At 41.4% G+C, this 22,524-nt stretch overlaps 1 protein-coding gene across 3 annotated transcripts; it reads left to right on the forward strand.

Annotated features, from left to right (window-relative positions):
- The first annotated feature begins 3,337 nt into the window (after positions 1-3,337).
- LOC138768591 (uncharacterized) lies at positions 3,338-21,857 on the forward strand. 3 transcript variants are annotated; one of them, XM_069946528.1, is made up of 7 exons: positions 3,338-3,658; positions 4,776-4,947; positions 5,355-5,443; positions 9,623-9,736; positions 13,279-13,419; positions 20,225-20,350; positions 21,348-21,857. In XM_069946528.1, exons 2-7 carry the CDS (start codon positions 4,787-4,789, stop codon positions 21,821-21,823), a joined length of 1,107 nt encoding a protein of 368 aa, XP_069802629.1. In that variant the 5' UTR covers positions 3,338-3,658; positions 4,776-4,786; the 3' UTR covers positions 21,824-21,857. The 3 variants fall into 3 exon arrangements, with proteins under 3 accessions (XP_069802629.1, XP_069802628.1, XP_069802627.1); XM_069946527.1 differs by lacking the exon at positions 3,338-3,658 and adding an exon at positions 4,350-4,652; XM_069946526.1 differs by lacking the exon at positions 3,338-3,658 and having other exon boundaries at positions 4,350-4,947.
- The last annotated feature ends 667 nt before the right edge of the window (positions 21,858-22,524 follow it).

Raw genomic sequence — 22,524 nt, forward strand, 5'->3', positions numbered from 1 at the left:
CGTCCTGCAGCACAACGTAAGTTCCGTACCAATAAGGGCCGTTGTAACAACGGGCATGATTGGTACGAAACTTACGTTGTGTGAACACGGCCTAAGAATGTTCACAGGACTCAATCCAGAATAAACAGGGATTTCAATCAACCAATTAGCGTGACAGTGCTGCAGCCATGATTAGCTGAGAGACTTGTCACTTCATAGACCACAGGTATGTATAAGGTTTATTTTTTATTTTTACACATTCATCAGCCGATGATTTTTCAACATGTTTAAAGGCAACAAACAGCCGATAGTCTTTTTCTTCGTCTGATTGTTATCTTTATTACACAGCGTTAATCTGCCTGGTTGGTCCGATTAACGTTCCATGTAACAGGGCCCTAAGCCATTGCTGCTAGGGCTACACAACAATTGTGGCCACAGTAGGAGACACACAACCATAAATCACAGTAGGTATGCATGATCATGCTGTAGCGGGGGTAAGGTACCTGAATGGGGTCATTTTGTAACCCACGTGTGACTGGGTCCCAATAGCTGCAAGAAAACCATCTCAGATCATGACACCACCCTGCTGTCCAGTTACTGAAGCCCCTCCACATCCACTCCGAATCTTAGCATAATTCTTGTATGGGTTGTACTTTGCCTTCAGCTCTGTCTCTGTATTTTACCTGAGTAGAATACTCCTTTAACCAAACCCTGGCTTCACCAGTGAATCTACGTCCAGTTCCTGTTGCTAAAATCTAACCTGAGACAGCTTTGAGCTGGTAGGTGATCAGTAGATGTCCTTGTATTGTTAGGAGAATGTCTGGATTGTGCCCAGGGGACTTCTTCAGAAATGTTTTTCCCTGTTACCTGCAAGTTACCTGTGTATCCGGATTGCTCTATTGCAGACAGTATTTTGAGTTCACCCCTCCAGAGACCTGGGTTAAGCACTTTCTGCTATCGTGCAGACCCATAGGTAATGTCAGAAGGAGAACAACAACAACAAAAAGTTTAATTCAGAGATATGGGTACACACACAGGATTGGAACCTTAAAGCAACTCTGTACCCACAATCTGACCCCCAGACTGCTTGTACCTTCGGATAGCTGCTTTTAATCCAAGATCTGTCCTGAGGTCTGTTCGGCAGGTGATGCAGTTATTGTCCTAAAAAAACAACTTTTAAACTTGCAGCCCTGTGTCAAATTGGCGTTGCCTAGAGTGTCTGTGCCCAAGCCTTGCACCGCCTCTCCGTCCCTCTGCCTCTTCATCATTAAAAATGCCCTGGGCAGGATATTTCCTATTCATCACCTGTCTGAACATTGCACATGTGCTGGATTGTTAAGGCACCTGTCAAAAATAGAAAAAAAGCTGCCCAGGGCATTCCTAATGATGAGGAGGGACAGAGAGGCGGTGCAAGGCTTGGACACACACACTCTAGGCCACGCCAATTTGACACAGGGCTGCAAGTTTAAAAGTTGTTTTTTTTAGGACACTAACTTCATCACCTGCGAAACGGACCCCAGGACAGATCTTGGATTAAAAGCAGCTATCTGTAGATATAAGCAGTTTGGGGGCTCAAATTGTGGGTACAGAGTCGCTTTAACCATGGTCCACTCACTAATGACAGTAATTGCAATACAGAGCAGCCCAAAAACAAAATGATGGAATGATTTTTTTTTTTTTTTTTGCTTTATGTCGGAATGCTGCAGTACAAAACCAGGTGCTCTCTCTCTATGTATATTACCTAATGGTTGGCTTGTGTTGATCAACATTTTGGAAAACAAAAATTGATAAAAGTTTCACCAATGTCAGATTTTTGCGAAAAAACTCTCCCTTGTTACATCAGACACAAAAGTCTGTAAAAATTGTTGAAAACCTGTGTTGAGGGAGCATGCTCTATCAAGCATAGTACATCAGGTTGCTTAATTAAGCTTGAGGCTCTAAGGTTTTTGGGTAAAGGAAAGGATGTGTAAGTGAAGTGTACAAAAATTACAACAAAAAAATTCTATATATTACTGCAAAACGGCATACTCCCGAAGTTCTAAAATGTCTTGTACTAACTTACTGCATTTTTCGCTCTAATTTTTTGTATATTTTGTTAACACATACCTTGAACGTGAACCAGGCACCCACCACTCTGCCAAACAGTGGGCACCTGGTTAAGTGCTCGAGTCTCCCATAGTTTTTTAATGATGTTTGTTACTTGAGTAACAACCGCTCGAGCATTTAGAAGACACATAATAAAGGTACATGGCATGTAAGGTTTTTTTTTATACATAGTATATAATAATATAATAATAAAATCGGCCCAAATGTCTTTGCCCACAGTCGCTTCTGACCCTGCTGAAGTTATTTCCTCAGGCTCTCGGAGTTTTCTCTTAGTCAATCCTAATCTCGTAGAAACACCATTACCACCCAGCTGATTCCCTCAGGTGAAATTCTTGTCTGTGAGAAACCACCTTTCTATTATTCTTCATCAGCAGATTTTTTTGCACTTGTTTGTGCATTCTCCTGCGTTATCTTTCAGTATTATTTATTTTCTTATAACTCAATTTTTTTGTACTCCATGAAAGATGACATTTTTCAATTAGACCAGTTTCACACGTTCCGGATTCGTATTGGATTTGCTGCAAGTTCCGTTGCACAATCCGCTGCAATTCCTTGTACTGTCAGTTTGATTGGGTTTACATACTTGCAGAGTGTTTATCATCCCGCGGTGAGTATGTAAACCCTGTCCCACTTAACCCCTCGTTGCCCCGCAAATACTTTACCTCGCCACGCTCCGGCCTGCTTCTGTTGCTCCCAGCTCCCTGGTGTCCCGCTCAGCCTATCAGTGGCTGTGGCGGGGCAGTGCACTGATTGGCTGAGCGGGACACCAGGTAGGTGGGAGCCACAAAAGCAGCCGGAGCGCAGACGGGTAAAGTATTAAACGGTCAGCTGTGGGTTAAGGTGGACTGGGTTTTCATACTCGCAGCAGAATGAAAAATATGCAGCAAGTATGTAAATGCATTTAAACTCACAGTACAGGGAATCGCAGCTGATTTCGTCATGGAACTCGCAGCGTGAAATCCGGTGCGATTCCGGTACGTGTGACGTTGGCCTTACAGTGCAAAATTGCAAAACATGAACATTCCCAAAGTAATCCTCTGGTAAAGAGCGATAGGGATCATGGTGCTCACTGGCAAGTAGAAGGCGTTATTCAGCAAAGACTGCTGCAGAGCAAAGACCACTGAGCAGCAACTTTACTTCCTCTGAGGACAACATATCCCCCCTCCCCAAAAGTAGATACTTTTTCACAAAGCTTTATTTATATAACTAACAATTGTAACATAAGATATATATTAAAAGCTTAATACTACAACTGGTTATGACATGTTACAGCCATAAGATGTATCCATGTTTTCCTGGCAGCCAACTTCTCCAGATGAACCCAAACAGTTCAGCAAGTCCACTCAACACTGGTTATAATATAACATTCTCTAGTATATTCCTCTACCTATGGGCCTCTGTAGCAATAACCTTGGGGTAACCCCTATTTTTGAAATGCAATCTCATTTCTACTACAAGCAAGTAGTTCTAATGGAGCCAAGGCACTGTCTCCCCACCGACTTGTAAATAGCAATATCTGTCTCACTTGGACCTTATCCATGGATCCGCGGTGCTCAGCAACTCAAAGGAAAAGGTCAGTGTACAGTCAACTTAACAGATGAAGCAGTAAGGCGATGATCGTTTCGCGCTTAGACGCGCTTTGTCATAGCCCATTACCAATGTACCTGCTGGTTATAATAGACAAGTACAAGTTCAAAGATAGTAATAGCCAAGTCCAACAGTTACCAACTGTGAACAGCAGGAGACAAAACTGTATAAGTGATGGTCCCAGGCTCGAGTTCATCTAAACCCGAGCATTTAGCATTTGATTAGCGGTGGCTGCTGAAGTTGGATAAAGCCCTAAGGCTATGTGGAAAACATGGATATAGTCAATGGCTGTATCTAGGGATGGTCCGAACCCGACGAGGTTCGGGTTCGGATGAACCCGAACGCTCAGCATCGGATTACCGCTGTCTGCCCGCTCCGTGCAGCGGGCGGATACAGCGGGAGGACCGCCTGGAAAAATGGGATACAGCCTATGGATATGGCTGTATCCCATTTTTCCAGGCGGTCCTCCCGCTGGATCCGCCAGCTGCAGGGAGCGGGCAGACAGCGGGAAACACTACCGAGGGTTCGGGTTCGTACGAACCCGAACCGAACTCGGTTCGGACCATCCCTAGCTGTATCCATGTTTTCCAGACAACCTTAGAGCTTTATCAAGCTTCAGCAGCCACCGCTAATCAAATACCGAACGTTCGGGTTCGAATTAACTGGAGCATGCTCGAGGTTCACTTATCTTTAGTCCCAGCAAGCCGAAACCAATAAAAACAAAAAAACTTCATTGTATATATAAAAAAATGAGTTAAAAGTTCAACACATTTTCCATGGTCTATGGGTTGAGACACATGCGCGAGACATGTTGGTTTGTCTCACTCAAACATGGACTTTTAAATCATTTTTGGATATGAAATAAAGTTATTGTTTTATGGATTTTGGAGTGTTGGGGCCATCACTTAGACAGTTTTATCTTTTCCTACAGACATTAGCTTTTAATTATGCCACAGTCCTGGCTAAACACCGGAGCACCTGTAAGTGACAACCCCCAATTCTTAGTGCAGGAGGGGTCAGGGAGCAACACTTCTCCACTTGAACACCAAAAGACAGCAGGCAGTCTATAAAGAGGTATGTAATGAACTTATCCTTATCCACAGGAAACGGCAAGATGATCAGTGAGGTCTGGACACTGGGACCCCCAACAGATCCTGATGGGTACAAAATTGTCCCCAGAATAAATGAAGCACACCACTTGTACATGGCCAGGAGTCGTTCCATGCTCTGTGTGGATACTGAACATAGTCATTCTATGAACTGGGATGACTTAAGGTGAAAAAAATACATTTTGGATGTTAAAATTTTTCAGTGACATTTAAAAAGTTGTTTTTCCTGTACCTAAATATACTAAAAATGTAAAACTGTGCATTTAACAAGAAAATTGGGATGATTGACATGATAACTATTGTGATGAGGCTGGGCAATATTCAAAAGCAGAAGACTCTATTCGCCACCACAAGGGATCAACCCATTTTTCCCAGTGGGGTCAAAGCATTGTGTACGTGACAGAGACAAAAATAAATATGCGACTTTTGTTTCTCAAGAAGGGAAAGGAATGGAATCTGAAGCCAATATTTTCTGCCTGACATTAGGGCATATAAGAACACATACTGCACAGACCGCCCACTAAAGCCCCAAGACCTCCTACAGTATGAGCCACATATTACATGTCCCTTCAGCAAGAAGATCACACACTGTTCTGTACGAGCTGCAAAGATGAATAATCTTCCATTGCTAGCTTGTCTGGTCATGTTCCTCATTCATCAGGGTAAGTTTTACAGTTATTTATTAGTTTTTTTTTTTTATTAATAGCAATAAATTACATTTATGTTTTCCCCCCTCATTCTCACTTTATCACAGAGTCACCCACCTTTTTTGGTGAGGCATTCCTTAGTTGTTAGTTGGACTTTCTCCAACATTGGTGAGATGTCTATCAGTAATTGGTAAATAGTCACTTAGTTTTTGGAGGGGCATACCCCCAGTAGTTGACAAGAAGTACCCAAGTTTTTGGTGAGGCATCCAACAGTTTTTGGTGAGGCATCCAACAGTTTTTGGTGAGGCATCCAACAGTTTTTGGTGAGGCATCCAACAGTTTTTGGTGAGGCATCCAACAGTTTTTGGTGAGGCATCCAACAGTTTTCGGCGAGATGTTCCTCAATTTTTAGTGAGATGTCCCTCAGTTGTTGGTGAGATATCCCTCAATTGTTGGCCAGAGGTCCCTAAGTTTTTAGTGAGGCATCCAGTTTTGCCAGAAGACAATGACCATAGGGTGAAGGCAAGCCGCGATAACCACCAAAACAGACTTCTCGTTTTCATATGTGAAATAAAGGGACATTTTCATGACATGGAGTGTAGCAGATTTTATATGTAGCCCCTGATCTTTCTTTGCTATTCATTTCATTATTTTTTTTATTTAGAAAGGAAATGTATATATATATATATATATATATATATATATATATATATATACACACATTTATTTTTTATTTAGAAAGGAAATAAATATATATATATATATATATATATATATATATATATATATATATATATAGTGGTACCTTGGTTTGAAAATTGTGACTTGGTTTAAGAGCATTGCTTTGGTGTAAGAGCTCCCTGTACTGGGTGGGAGGCAGAGTTGAGGAGGAGTATGGTCTGCATAGCGGGCTCTACAGCCCTGTACTCTGACCCAGGAAGTCTCCCTCACCTTCCAAATCATAGCAGATCCACTTCAGGCTGGGGCTTGCATCAGGGGACAGGACTGTTTGGGTAATCTCTCCATAGCTGTGGCCCCTCTCTCCCCGGACAGAGAGTGCTGCATGTACGTGCCCACATCTGCCCTGCTCATTCCATCATGCTCTCTGCAGTCTCTGTCAGCCCTTGTGTTTCCCCACCTCTCCATTACTGTACAGTAACTTATAATATCACAGATTCTGCGCTCGTAATCCAAGGCACCACTGTGTGTGTGTATATATATATATATATATATATATATATATATATATATATTTTTTTTTTTTTTTTTTTCCCCCCCCTGGTTATTATTTTGCACAATCTAAAAATAGACATTATACATGTGTTCACCATATGCTTTAAGTTTGATATATTATATGTCCAATGCAATTGATATTACATGTCCAATTTATTGTAAATGAGTTTATGGCAAAGACTGTTGGGCAAAAGCCATTAACTTTTTTTTGTTATCACCCCGGCCTCTTGTAGGCTGCAAGTCATAAGAGTAAAAAGGAAGGGAGCCAATGTCTTGTTCTACGGTAACAATGTCCATATAGTTAAAAGTGTCACTAGCTCACCTGGGGACCTGAGGTAATTGCTCTTGATTCCCCAGTGGTAGCAGTGCCATCAGATGTTATCCCTGACCTAATATGTCTAGGCAAATGTCTATCTGTCATCCGAGCCCTGATCTGGGGCACAAGGACATAAGCCTGTTTCCCAGATCCTGAGGGACCTTTGGCAATTGTCCAGGAATTACTGTAAGTTCTACTTAAGCAAATATAATCAAAGGCCAATATCCTCATATGCAAAGATGAACAAACCCAAATACTGGGAGTGTGAATATGGTCCAACACACCTTTCCATGCCACAACCAACTATTGCTCTCTGGTGTCAGCCAAAATTGGTGTAGTCTGTGTATTTGTGAAGAGTAGCAGCTACAGAGTAGTGAAAAGCTAAAAAGGTGATGGGGGGTTAAGCTACAAAAGCACAAACAGAAACGCTCCAAACTTGTGCACTTTTACATACATAAGTAGTAACTTTTTGCCTGGTTTACGCCTATTTCCGGGTGTAAACCTCCATAAATAAGGCTCGGAAGGAGGCCACACCTTCTCCCCACCTTGTCCCCCCCCCCCCTCCTGACCACCCATCAGGCAAGCGGGGGATACAACAGAAGTACACCAGGGAAAAGGGGCAAATTTGCCCCTGTTTTGTGGTGTACAACCAGGGGCGCACATTGATAAATCCCCTCATGAAGTAAATAGTGTACATATTGTTACGGCTCCATGTGTCCATCAATCACATGACTTCCTTCTCTGTGAGCACAGACGACCTGGGAAACATGGGACTTCCTGTGTTTAGACTCTAAAATAAAAAAAGACCTGGGTTTTCCATGATAACTGTAATTAACTGTAATTCCATGAAAATGTAACAGTAAAATTAAAAAGTAAATGTAAATTGCAAACTTGCTTTATATCACATCTACTGTTGATTTAGATTCTGAAAGTTATAACGACAGGGACACTTTAAGTCCTCCAACCAATTAGATGCTGCTGCTTCTAATCTAAACCAATTAGAAGTCTCTGCCATTTCTAGGGTCTGATCGCCCTTTCCTCTTTGATTTATTCACAAGGCACCAGCTAGTTGCCATGGCAGCCACAAGCCATCTGAAGGCCTCTGTGGCCGCCATAACATAAGTTATGATTAATGTTGAGCAAAACCTTTTAAACCTTTTAGATGGGAAGGTTTATTTATCATACAAAAAACTTAAAAGACAACAACTTTAAATGAATATATAGATAATAGATAGATAGATAGATAGATAGATAGATAGATAGATAGATAGATAGAAGATAGATAGATAGATAGATAGATAGATAGATAGATAGATAGATAGGAGATAGATAGATAGATAGATAGATAGATAGATAGATAGGAGATAGATAGATAGATGATAGATAAATAGATAGATCGATAGATAAATAGATAGATAGATAGATAGATAGATAGATAGATAGGAGATAGATAGATAGAAGATAGATAGATAGATAGATAGATAGATGATAGATAGATAGATAGATAGATAGATAGATAGATAGAAGATAGATAGATAGATAGATAGGAGATAGATAGATAGATAGATAGATAGATAGATAGATAGATAGATAGATAGGAGATAGATAGATAGATAGATAGATAGATAGATAGATAGATAGATAGATAGGAGATAGATAGATAGATAGATAGATAGATAGATAGATAGATAGATACAAAGAAAAAATGGCGCTGCACTCTGAAAATTATCAGGTGAATGTCGGGTGCCAGCAGTGTACTGGGGATCTCCAGTACACAAATATCCAATCGAAAGTACTGCAGCACACCGTAATCAAAGTGAAAAAGTAAGGTGATTTATTCAATCCATACAGCAGGTAATGCGACATTTCAGTCTCTACACTCCTCAGTACTGCAGTACTTTCGATTAGATAGATAGATAGATAGATAGATAGATAGATAGGAGATAGATAGATAGATAGATAGATAGATAGATAGATAGGAGATAGATAGGAGATAGATAGGAAGGAGATGGATAGATAGATAGATAGATAATAGATAGGAGATAGATAGATAGATAGATAGATAGATAGATAGATAGATAGATAGATAATAGATAGATAGATAGATAGATAGATAGATAGATAGGAGATAGATAGATAGATAGATAGATAGATAGATAGATAGGAGATAGATAGATAGATAGATAGATAGATAGATAGATAGATAGATAGGAGATAGATAGGAGATAGATAAATAGATAGATAGATAGATAGATAGATAGATAGGAGATAGATAGATAGATAGATAGATAGATAGATAGATAGATAGATAGATAGATAGGAGATAGATAGGAGGTAGATAGATAGATAGATAGATAGATAGATAGATAGATAGGAGATAGATAGATAGGAGATAGATAGGAGATAGATAAATAGATAGATAGGAGATAGATAGATAGATAGATAGATAGATAGATAGATAGATAGAGAGGAGATAGATAGATAGATAGATAGATAGATAGATAGATAGATAAATAGATAGAACATAGATGGTTAGATAGATAGATAGATAGATAGATAGATAGATAGATAGATAGATAGATAGATAGATTTGTTGATGGTTATGAATACATGAAATAATCTCAATCATTTTCTGTCTCCCACAGGTCATGGTCTCAGTTGTATCACATGTTCTACTCAAACAGATCCTGATTGTTCAGGATCATCGACGACCTGTAGTAGCCAACAAGTCTGCAAGTTACAAGTTACTTATTATGCTGGTAAGTTTACTATGAGGAAAAAATTCTGTGCACCACATTAATATAGTATAATTATAGTGCTTGAAAAAGCATTATATAATATTGTAATATGTATTCTTCTTCTTCTTTTGTTTCTTCTTCCAGCTATTCTTCTTCGATTAATATGGCCCGAACCGCTTTGCGCACAGACTCATTTCAAACTGTGTTTCAAAGCCCTAGCCGGTTATACGTGTGCTATCTATTTTTGTTTCAGATCGGATTTGTCGTTTTTAAGAAATTTGCGTTTATAGACCCCTAATTTCCCATATGAAATAATGGCCACACTGTTAATGATAACAGCCAATCACAGTGCATATGTCAATAGCTGAAATATAGCAGCCAATAGAAATACTAAGGTCTTGTCAGTCAATGCCTGACAACATCCACGCAGTCCATGTCCACTATTGGCCAATAGAAGATGTAGAAAATGGAAGGTCCTTAATGATTTTGTCTAACTGACAAAGATCTTTACCATTATAAGGCTGAGGTCAGTCAATGTTGTAGCAGAGCCAATACCCGCATGACAGAGCATAGCTGAGCCAGTGTTTTAGCAGGGCCAATACTAAATGACACAGCATAGCTGAGCCAGTGATGTAGCAGGGCCAATACCCACATGACAAAGTAGAGCAGAGCGAGTGATGTAGCAGTGCCGATACCCGTATGACACAGTAGAGCTGAGCCAGTGATGTAGTAGAGACGATACCCGCATGACACAGCAAAGCTGAGCCAGTGATTTAGCAGGGCCGATACCCACATGACACAGCAGAGCTAAGATAGTGATGTAGCAGAGCCTATACCGGCATAACAGAGCGGAGCTGAGCCAGTAATGGAGCAGAGCCTATACCCGCATGACAGAGCAGAGTGGAGCCAGAATTGTAGCAAGGCCAATACCCGCATGACACAGCAGAGCTGAACCAGTCATGTAGCAGGGTTGATACCCGCATGACACAGCAGAGCTGAGACAGTGATCAAGCATAGCTAATACCCGCATGACACAGTGGAGCTAAGTCAGTGATGTAGCAGTGCTGATAGTCGCATGACACAGCAGAGCTGAGCCAGTGATGTAGCAATGCTGATACCCGCATGACACAGTAGAGCTGAGCCAGTGATGTAATAGAGCCAATACCCGCATGACACAGCAGAGCGGAGCCAGTGATGTAGCAAAGCCAATACCCGCATGACACAGCAGAGCGGAGCCAGTATTGTAGCAGGACTGATATCCGCATGACACGTCAGAGCAAAGCCAGTATTGCAGCAGGGTTGATACAACACAACAGAACTGAACCAGTGATGTTGTTGAGCTGAAACCTACATGACACAACAGAGCTGAACCAGTGATGTAGCAGGGCCGATACCCGCATGACATAGCAGAGCTAAGCCTGATCTAGCACGGTAAACTGCAAAAGTACAAAATCCCGCCAAGGTGTATAATTGCACATTTTTTTGTTACATCAAATCTGTAAAAATTGTAATAAAAAGTGATCAAAAAGCTGCATATACACAAGTGAGCTACCCATACAGTAGCTGGCACTAAAATTACTCCTCAAGAAATAAATTTGTACTTACATTTTGATAGTTCTATCTGACCGGCTCCTGCCCTAACCAGTTCACCAAGTTCCAGGTTGGGTTTTACGAGTCCCAGGTCATTACTACTGGGTGTAGCAGACATTTCAAGGTTTCCCCGAATAGCCATATAAGTTCAGTAAGATGCTTCAGCGGTAGCTCTTTGTCTTACTGTGGACAAGTTCCTTCTTTGGTAAGTGTCCTGACTGTTGAGGAGAATGATCCCTGGCATGCCCACAGGGGTACCCAGAGGACAATTACCCTCCCTGTAGTCTAGCACTACATGCTGGATTTCTGGCTGTAGCTCTACTGACACAAGACCGACTAAAGACCTCCCACCAGGAACTGACCTACCTTTTATAGGGGCAACTAAGCTTCTCTGTGATTGGTGGGCTGCTTGAGATAGGAGAGAGAAGAAGTGTAAGAGGAAAACACATCTGCACTTGTGATTGGACAACATAATAACACATGGCAATAAAACTTTAACCCATTGTCCTTTACCCGTGCTTGATAAAAAAAGAAACATACTTATCAGAGAGTGACATCTAGAGGGTAAATATATGCACTGCACCTTCATCACCCCTTTTCTGCGATACCTAAAGGCCCTATTCCATGTAACGATTATGGTTCATAAACTCGCTCCAACGACCTCTCGTTAACGATCACTAAACGATTTTTTTTAGCGAATGATAACAAATAACACACGTTATAAACGATATATGTAATGTAATGATTATTCCGTTACATAGTCGTTTAAAACGTTCACCGGGATGATCATGACCATACGACACACCTACTTTTTTAAAACCTTTTTACGAACGACTGAAAGATTTCTAATTTTACGAACCGATTAGCGAATTATCTTTCAAAGACCAACATTTTTTTTCAACATGCTGCAAAACTATTTTGATCGACAATGTAACGATTTCGCCTTTGTCGTTCGCTCGTTTACACCAATTCCACGAAGCGATTATCGTTAACGAGCGGTCGTTGGAGTGAGTTTATGAACGATAATCGTTCCGTGGAATAGGGCCTTAACAGAGTTACTTTACCCAGGTGGTATAAAGCTTAGTGGACCACCTGTACCAGGACACTACACTGTGGCCTTTTAAACATGAGGAGGAAAAAAATGAAAGTGAAAAAAACGAAGCTTAGCCCAATCCTGAAGTTGTTAAGCCTCATCTCTCTCTCCCACTCTCCCTCTTCTTCTGCTTTGTGATTATGACGTAAGGATTATGTCTACAATATGAGACTGTCACTCATCCCTATAGTTCCTCATAATTGGCTGTGAAAAGGATTGACTGCAAGGCATATGGGCGAAGCCCGCCAGGTTATACACGAGATTACACAATTTTAAAAAATTACAGTATATGAATCGTATACAGTATATAGTTTTTTTGCCCAAAATAAAGCTACAGATGTTCAAATTCATACAATATTTTGACAATTTTGTGTAGAATACGTTTATGTTCATCTCTTAATTTGTCAGTTGTGTTACTATTAAAAAAAAAAAAAGTAATAGTTTTTTTCCCCCCACTATTAAAGGGAACCTGTCACCCCCCGTGCCGGGGTGACAGGCTCCTGGCCCCCCGTTAGAGCCCCCTATACTCACCTAATCCCGCCAGGTCCCGCTTCTGGAGGTGGTCGGGTGATGAAGATCTTAGCTGCTGCAGCCCGGCGCTCGCGCTGAGAGATGAGTCCAACGCTCATAGAGAATGACAGGAGAGTCCAGCGCTCCGTCATTCTCTATGGGTGTTGGACTCATCTCTCAGCGAGCGTGCCGGGCTGCAGCAGCTAAGGTCTTCATCACCCGACCACCTCCAGAAGCGGGACCCGGCGGGATTAGGTGAGTATAGGGGGCTCTAACGGGGGGTCGGCAGCCTGTCACCCCAGCACTGGGGGTGACAGGTTCCCTTTAAAGTTACTATATTGTAATTTATTTTATTTATTTTTTATTTTAGGTAGAAATATTCTAGTGATTTTCAGAGGATGTGGAACGTCAGCAGACTGTAACACCACCTTTTCACATCTGAGTACCGAAAGACTAGATTCATGGATCTTCTGCTGCAAGGAGGATAACTGCAACTTAACATTACCTGACTGTATGTGTTTTAGTTTAATTCTTTTTTTAAACTCCTGAACATTAAAAAGGTAGTGCAGGGAAAAATAACTTGTCCCCTATCTACAGGATAGGTTACAAGTAAGAGATTGTAGGGGGCTTCAACCTAAGTACCCCTGTCGATTTCCGAAGGCTCTTTTATCAGAAATACCCTTCCTATAGCCTGATACCACTAAGGAAACCATGAGAGACGTTAAAACCTCACCCTTTTGTAAACCATTCATGCAACATCTAACTACCATCAGTTATGGGGATTTGTGCTGGATAATACTGTTTTTGGGGCATGGTTTGCACGTTGCACAAGACATTAAGCTGTTGTCCCTGTTTTTAACCCCTTCACGGCAGTAATACGTACATACCCCATGCAGTAGGAATGTACTGTATATATACGTTCCTACGTGTCAGAGGGGTTTTTAACCCCTTCACGTCAGTAATACGTACATACCCCATGCAGTAGGAATGTACTGTATATATACGTTCCTACGTGTCAGAGGGGTTTGATGCAGTGAGAGCAGTCCCGCACACATCAGTGTCCCAGGAGCCAGGGGTAATAACAGGCAGCTGCGATCCTACAGCTGCCCCTCATTAACCTCTTAACCCCTTTAAGGTATTCAGTGACATGACAAGCTCCTGTCACCAAGTGATCAGGCCCCCTGCAGCCATGCAGCGGGGGTCCCCATTGCTTGTACAGACGGGCAGGGGTAATCCACTTACCTTTGTCCTGTCAGATCAGCCATCTATGGATAGAGTCTGCTCTCAGGCAGGCTCTATGCATAGATCGCCGATAACACGGATCAGTGCTATGCTATGGAATAGCATAGACCAGTACTTGCAATCTAATGATTGCATGTTTTAGTGTGAAACATAAGTTTTATTTTTTTTAAAGTGTACTTGTAAAACTTATACCCCCCCCCCAAATAAACGTTTAATATACCTCCTTGCCGATTATAAAAATATAAAAAGTAAAAAAATAAACATATAATATAACATAGTGTGCAGAATTGCTCAATCTATTAAAATATAACATTATTGTTCCCGCACGGTGCACGGCGTAAACAAAAAAAAAAAACCTGCCCATATAACTCCTCCTCCTCTTCCACCGCCACCACCATTTTGTCCCACCCTGGGCTCAGGTTCACATGGTAGACCATACAATGCTCCCCTCAACAATGTTGTTCTTCAATACAGTCTCCATGACGTGAAGCAGGGGGATGATGTCATTTATACAGTAATCGTTTCGGCTGACCAACAGAGTATTTTCCTCTAAGGATAACAGAAATCGGCAGACATCATGCCTTATCTTTTAATTGGTGACCTGAAAATTGCAATTTAGAGTGAAGCTGCCAAAATGTGTCAACAGGAATTTGTAAACTTCTAATCTTTGTTTGTACAGCTGGTTCAACATGTGTAGGCCCGAGTTCTACAATGTTGTCACATTGCATATGAGCTGATGTTCCTTAAATCCACTATGGCGTTGGATCTGGTTAAGGGCAATACGTGCCCTGTAGCAGTGGCTAAAATGGGTGCAAAGTTTCCTCTATGTCTTTAGCAGCTACTTCAAATCCTGAGAAGCATCTTAGAAACTTTTGTACTAGGAGGTTCATCCCGACCCACTGTTTCTCCTATCATCTATCACTATGGTGCCCATCTGCATATGTGAAGGGGTGAGCCCAGGGGCGTAGCTAGGATTCATGGGGCCCCATAGCAAAAAACTGTATGGGGCCCCATTAATCCAGACAATGGCGCACATATACACACACAGAGGCACCATTAACATATATACAGATACGCCACTGACATACACACATATACGCTGTAATATGATTACACTAGTGCTGATGTATACACCATGGGTAGACTGTACACAGGGAAATCATCTCAGTGTAATAAGAAATACTCAACCAGAAATAAAAGAAAATGCAGCAGATATTAGTGGTGGGTTCTTTTATTAGAGCCCAACATTAATAGAAGCTTCTGCAGAACATCTTTGGGAGCAAACCTGTCAATCACTTGAGACACTAATGACATACACAAACACACACACATATACACCAGTGTTACAGACACTACTGACATACACACACACACACACACACATATATAGCCACAGATACATACACATACTGACATATAAATATATACACAGATACATATATACACACACTGACATATACATATACATATACCCACAGACACATATATACACTCACTGACACACATACACAGCACTTACAGCTCCCAGGCTTCCCCCTCCTCCTCCTCCTCCTGTAGTCCGGGCTGATCTTCACATAGAAGTATTGAGGACCTTTGGGTCATGTGACCCAAAGGTCCTTCATCCCTCTCCTGTGCCGTCTGGCAGGTCCTGCTCCTCTGTTCAGCCCGCTCACCTGGCACTACAGTGAGGGGGCTGAACAGTGCAGTGGGGGTCCCTCTTCCTCTCTGGACCCCTGGGGGAGCGGGGTACCTACCATGAAGGCAGGGCAGGCTTCCTCGGGCCCCTTTCCTGCAGGGGCCCCATAGCAGTCGCTTTCCCTGCCTTCATAGTACGCCACTGGGTGAGCCACCTTGAAATTTTCTCCTCCATGAAGCATGAAGGAGTTCTCCTCCACTGAAGCAGTTTCTGCCCAATGTGGCTATATTCACTCAGGCTGAGCAGGCGTATGACAGCCTGACTGGCCTTGGAGGCGCTTGTACGCTATAGACATAGGGTATGTTACGTCGCAATGAAAGGACGAGGTGATGGAGGCAGACGATGAGGTGTCTGAATAATGGCCTAGGAGGCCAGAGTGGTGTGACCTCAATTCGTTGTTGCTGAGGCTCTCTCTGACGAATGTTTATCCAATAAGCATTGATCCAAATATAGTGCCCTTGTCCCTAGGTACACCCAATTAGAGACACAGAGACTTAAAGAGTTGCCAACCATCTTCTCCAGGTAGTTGGGCAGAAATAGAATTGGCCAAAAAATGGCAACTTGTCACTCTCCATCTTGGTTGAGCACAAGCCCTCAGCTCCTTAAATGGCTTGGACTGAACTATCTGCAATGGGAAAGACTACAGGGCAATCATGTACTGGGGGGATGGGATGCGGGACCAACTCAGGTCCCAAAATAAGTAAATAAATATATTTATTATGTAGATTTAGTTTATTTTTTGTATGATGTCTTGTTTAGCTGTAGTTTTTGATGCATGATGTCTTGTTTAGTTGTACTTTATTTGTGTATATTTGTTTTCAGTGGTATTAGGTTATGCACAATGCAAGTGAGCCAAGAGGTTCACATTTAGTTATTTCTACAGGGTAATTGTACTTTAAATAGTAGTATAGATAGTGTATTAATATGTAAGTATTAGTATTAAAGTTAAAGTATTTAGTTAAAATAAATTTTGGATACATTGTGTATATAGATTGTATAGGTTGTTAGTGGAGAGGAATGAGTGTTGGGATGGAATGATTTTACCTTTTTATTATGGTTCCTCATGTTTTGTTAATTTTTTATTATTTTGTTCTGATATGATATGTTTATGTTTGTATTTATTGTTACATTTAGAAACACAGGGCAATCAACTTAGCAAGTTGTCCATTTAGCACCTTTGCCGTAGGGTGGAGGCTGCTGTAGAGCTGTCTTTTTGTGACGTCTTCATATCAAGACTGTTGTCACGGCAGTGGTAGTGCTTTCCCACTGGTCCCCCTGGAGGAGGCAGAGGTAGATGTTCTTGACCTCCTGCTTCCAAAGGATGGTACTGACTGCAGATATGGGGCTGTGCAATGGTAGCTGCAGCTGTTTGTGGTTATAGACAAGAAGTGGCCTGGAAATGGCGGTCTTCCAGGCAGTGGGGTGGTGGTGTTCCATGTGCTGCCGCATAGAAGTTGCACCTGGGTTTGAACCTAAACCCGACCCACTTTATGATCACAGATGGTGCATATATTATGATGGTCTTTGCAGCACATAGCTACAGCATTAATGTATCCCATCAGCTACACCATGTGCGTCAGCCCTGCTACATCATCAGTAGAGATGAGCAAACCAGTTCGGCCGGTATGGGATCCGATTTGGATTTTTCCAAAAATCCGAGTCCGATCGGATTCGGATTTTTGGAAATCCGCTCCGATTTTTTTTTCCCCCCTTGCTTTCTAAAATGGCAGCCGCCATTCTAGAAGCGGTCCAGGCAGGGAAAGTGATTTCCCATGATGCCCGGAACACATCCAATCAGCAGGGATCTTGCACTAGCCCACCCCCTGTGTGATGTCGGTATTGCTTTAAGAGGAGCTGGTGCTGCTGCTGCTGCTGCTGTTATGTACTACAGACTACTGAGAAGATGGAGGAAAGGAAAGATTAGGAAAGCGGAGAAGAGAAACATCTAGTGATTGAGAGATAAATATAGAGAGAGCGAAAGATAGATAGATTAGGCATAGGACAGCAAAGGGTGCATGTAACAAAAACGTGCTCTACAGATATACAAGTCCTATACTTCTGATCCGTCTAATCCTGAGAGACAGGTGCAGGTGTATAGCATAAAAGTCTTTAAAAAAGTACTATACACACAGACAATTTCTATACTTGGACCCTTCTGATAGTGTGTATATCACATCCGTCTTATCCTAACAGACAAAAATACCTGGTGCAGGTGTATAGCATAAAGGTCTTTAAAAAAAATCTATACATATAGACAATTTCTATACTTGGACCCTTTTGATAGTGTGTATATCACATCCGTCTTATCCTGACAGACAAAAATACCTTGTGCAGGTGCTACTGCTGTGCCTGCCCTTGTCTCCATGTTGACTACTGCTGCTCCTGTACTGGCCTTAACTGGCATCCAGGTTAACTACTGGTGTGCCTGCCCTTGCCTCCATGTTGGCTACTGCTGGGCCTTAACTGGCATCCAGGTTGACTACTGGTGTGCCTGCCCTTGCCTCCATGTTGACTACTGCTGCTCCTGTACTGGCCCCAGTGTTGGCTACTGCTGCTCCTGTACTGGCCTCCATGTTGACTATTGCTGCTCCTGCCTGGCCTCCATGTTGGCTACTGCTGCTCCTGCCTGACCTCCATGTTGACTACTGCTGCTCCTGCCTGGCCTCCATGTTGACTACTGTTGCTGATGCCTGTCCTTCATGTTGACTACTGCTGCTCTGGTACTGGCCTCAAATGACTATTGATGGACCTCCACTGGCCTCCAATGACTACTGATGCTCCTTCACTGCATTTGTGACCTTTTACCTGCATAGACCCTGTAATGGTGAGTTTCCTGCATAGACCCTGTAATGGTGAATTTCCTGCATAGACCCTGTAATGGTGAATTTCCTGCATAGACCCGGTAATGGTGAGTTTCCTGCATAGACCCTGTAATGGTGAGTTTCCTGCATAGACCCTGTAATGGTGAATTTCCTGCATAGACCCTGTAATGGTGAATTTCCTGCATAGACCCTGTAATGGTGAGTTTCCTGCATAGACCCTGTAATGGTGAGTTTCCTGCATAGACCCTGTAATGGTGAGTTTCCTGCATAGACCCTGTAATGGTGAGTTTCCTGCATAGACCCAGTAATGGTGAGTTTCCTGCATAGACCCTGTAATGGTGAGTTTCCTGCATAGACCCTGTAATGGTGAGTTTCCTGCATAGACCCTGTAATGGTGAATTTCCTGCATAGACCCTGTAATGGTGAGTTTCCTGCATAGACCCTGTAATGGTGAGTTTCCTGCATAGACCCTGTAATGGTGAGTTTCCTGCATAGACCCTGTAATGGGGAGTTTCCTGCATAGACCCTGTAATGGTGAGTTTCCTGCATAGACCCTGTAATGGTGAATTTCCTGCATAGACCCTGTAATGGTGAGTTTCCTGCATAGACCCTGTAATGGTGAATTTCCTGCATAGACCCTGTAATGGTGAGTATTGAAGTCTAAAAAAAAATTGACTTTGAGATATCGAAAAGATAATGATGTTACTGACACGTAAAGCCCTAAATTCAACCAAATACACCACCCCCTTATCATATAGATGCTTTAAACTATGAAATCCAAAGAAATCCAAAATTCGGTCTAACCAAACTTTCCGAAAAAATCCGGAAGTCCGGTCGGAACAAACTTTTATAAAGTTCACTCATCTCTAATCATCAGCTAGTATGGAATACATACTGGGGTGATGTGATGCAAAATCAGTGAAAAAAACAGCCCTGTGTTTACTGTGCAATAGTATTGATAGAAGAGGGCAGGAAAGAAAGCTAAGGGGGCGAGTACGCAAACGGACCAATCAGGGAGATGTATGATAAGAAATGTAGTTCCTGGTCTGCGCCATCTTGGATATAGATTGGCTTTTAGAAAAAAACTTGTAGTTTAGGAATGGCAGAAGCTAGAAAGACAGGAGACGGCTCAAAATGCTCTGGGGTACTTGGTGACAAGCTAGCATTTAATTTTTTAGCTGTTAGGTGGATAACCCCTTTAAATTAACAGGTGATACAAAGGTTACCACACAAAGGGAAGTGAAAGGGTACTTGAAGGAGGATTGGAACATGTTAAATGCTGTATTACCAAGAGATAGGGTGTGTTACGTGTTCATAACAAGACGAGGTGCTGGAGGAAGACAATAAACTGCCTGAATACTGGTCCCAAATTAACCTAGGAGGCCAGAGTGGTGGGACCTCCATGTAGCGTTGCTGCCGCTGCGGCTCTAGAGGATCAATGTTTATTCAATCAGCAGCGGATACTCATAACAGTATTCTCTTTCATTTACAGTTATCATTAGTAATGTTACTTTCCCTGTTTATTCCTTTTAAACCTTTATTTTTTTCCTCTTTAGGGAAAACACTCAGCAATGGATTTCAATGTCCTTTTTTAAAATTTTCTTCAACGGAACCTGCACAAGTATTGGAATGTAAAGGAGATGAGAACAGATGCTACAATTCAACGCAAGTCTACGGCTCAGGTAGAATCATGGAAATCAATGGAATAGATATGCTCAAGCTTGCTATCTGAGAGCTGGTAGTACAATTTCCAGCATTATTTTGATGTAATACTTTCATCACGTGACTGAGAATTTCTCATTGAAAATGGGGGGGGGGGGGGGGGGGGGGGGCGTATAAGTTTAGCCTTAAAAAGAAAAAAAAAATTAACAAATGCTTCAAAATCCTGTCGGTTTTCTCAGCTGCCTATACATGAAAATGTGTTTTTAAATGGGAGAAGGATGCTTTGAAAGTTAATACTGTCAAGAAGCGGACAAAAGAGGAATGTGCAACACAAGCAGAAGTAAAAGTAAAATTTGCCCTTGTTTAAGGTTCCATTTACACAGGAAGATTATCTAGGTTGAACCTGATGGACTCTAGTCTTCTTTTAACCTTATTTACTATGTTAGGGTGCGTTCACACCTACAGGATCTGCAGCAGATCTGCAGCAGATTTGATACTGTGTGCAGATCCTGTAGGTGTGAACGCACCATTAATATGTTACTATGACAGATTATCTGCCAAAGATTTGAAGCCAAAGACAGAAACAGACTATAAACAGAGATCAGGTCATGAAGTAAAGCCTGAGATTTCTCCTCTTTTCAAATCCATTCCTGGCTTTGGCTTAATCCCTCTGTGTAAATGGACCCTAAGTCTATCCTGACTCACAGTGTGCACTGACAGGGTCAGTTGTTCGCAGTGCAGCTAGGGATCCCTGCCGGAGCGTATACTATGTGTATATGCTCTGGCTGGGATTCTATAGATGGGAATGCAATGTATATTTTTGCAGTAATGTACAACAGCCGTGATTTTACAAAAATATATGTTGTGTGCCTAAGTTTGCAATGTTTAGTCTAATAACTGTGCACTTTTGGCACATGGCATCACATTTTATACCACACATCTTCCTGCCCAGATTACTGAGGAGAGTCTTTATAATTGTGTGTACTAACTTTACAATATATTCTTATTTCATCACAGGATACACTGAATCTGAACTTGGCTGCGCTAATGACTATTTCTGTGCCTATGCCAGTCCGGGCGTTCAAGTGAAAACATGCCAGAATGCAACAGCCTCACCTACAACTACAACAACTACAACTACTACTATTCCTACTACAACTGCAACTACTACAACTATTCCTACTACAACTACTCCTACTACAACTACAACTATTCCTACTACAACCACAACTATTCTTACTACAACTACTCCTACTATAACTACAACTATTCCTACTACAACTGCAACTACTCTTACTACTACAACTACTACTACAACTATCCCTACTACAACTACTTCAACAATTCCTACTACAACCGCAACTACTACAGTTATATCTACCTACACAACTACAAGCACAGCTAAAACTACAATTCAAAGCAGTTCTAACAGCTTGTATTCCCAGGGCCTTTTAATTCTGTTTGGACTATTTTCTGTATATACATCTAGGTAAATAGTATTCAGAATAGGATTGAAAATTCATTATCAATAATCAGATATAAGGTAATGTTTATAGTAAAATTTCTTAAATAAAAATTTCCTGAAATCTAATCCAGTTATAATATTGTCTATATATTGGGTGGTGATAAAAAGAAAAGTATGTCAAATGACCAATACGTATAATATATCAGATTATGCTGGTACCAATTTAAGGGATTGTCCAGGATTACTGGGTATTTCCTTGTTTATTACATAGACAGCACTATGCCTGTTTGTTGATAAGAGTGATCTAGTATCTAGGAAAATAACAGCGCATATTTTTTTTTTTAACAATTAGAGGTGAACAAATTGTTTTATAACTAAATGGATTTAACTTAAAATTCTCAAAATATTTAGATTTCTATGAATCTAAAAATGTTGAGATTAGTTTTAGATACAAACGGTGGTCATATTACACATACAATGCTATACAAGGCAAAAATGAAAATGGTGCATCTCATGACGCTTGTGGGATTGCCCATAATGCCTTGCAGTCATTCCTCATTACTGTCTCCAAGCCAATTATGAGGGACTATAAGGAATAATTTCACAGTGAGGATATGATGTATGTAGACACTTTACATTATCAGAAGATTTCTGGTTAATATACACTAGTGTTCACTTATGTACACTAGTATAAAAATGAAAAAAAAAAAACACCAGTCTTTTGTCTTC

The sequence above is a fragment of the Dendropsophus ebraccatus genome, chromosome 12 (assembly GCF_027789765.1).
Source record: "Dendropsophus ebraccatus isolate aDenEbr1 chromosome 12, aDenEbr1.pat, whole genome shotgun sequence".
Taxonomy (NCBI): Eukaryota; Metazoa; Chordata; class Amphibia; order Anura; family Hylidae; genus Dendropsophus; species Dendropsophus ebraccatus.

Excerpts from the sequence above, each read along its gene's own strand:
- LOC138768591 (XM_069946526.1), top strand. The coding sequence starts at position 4,754 with ATGAACTTATCCTTATCCACAGGAAACGGCAAGATGATCAGTGAGGTC. Across the intron at positions 4,948-5,354 it reads ATGAACTGGGATGACTTAAG|CAAGAAGATCACACACTGTT; the intron begins GTGAAAAAAATA and ends ATGTCCCTTCAG. Across the intron at positions 20,351-21,347 it reads AACGCAAGTCTACGGCTCAG|GATACACTGAATCTGAACTT; the intron begins GTAGAATCATGG and ends ATTTCATCACAG.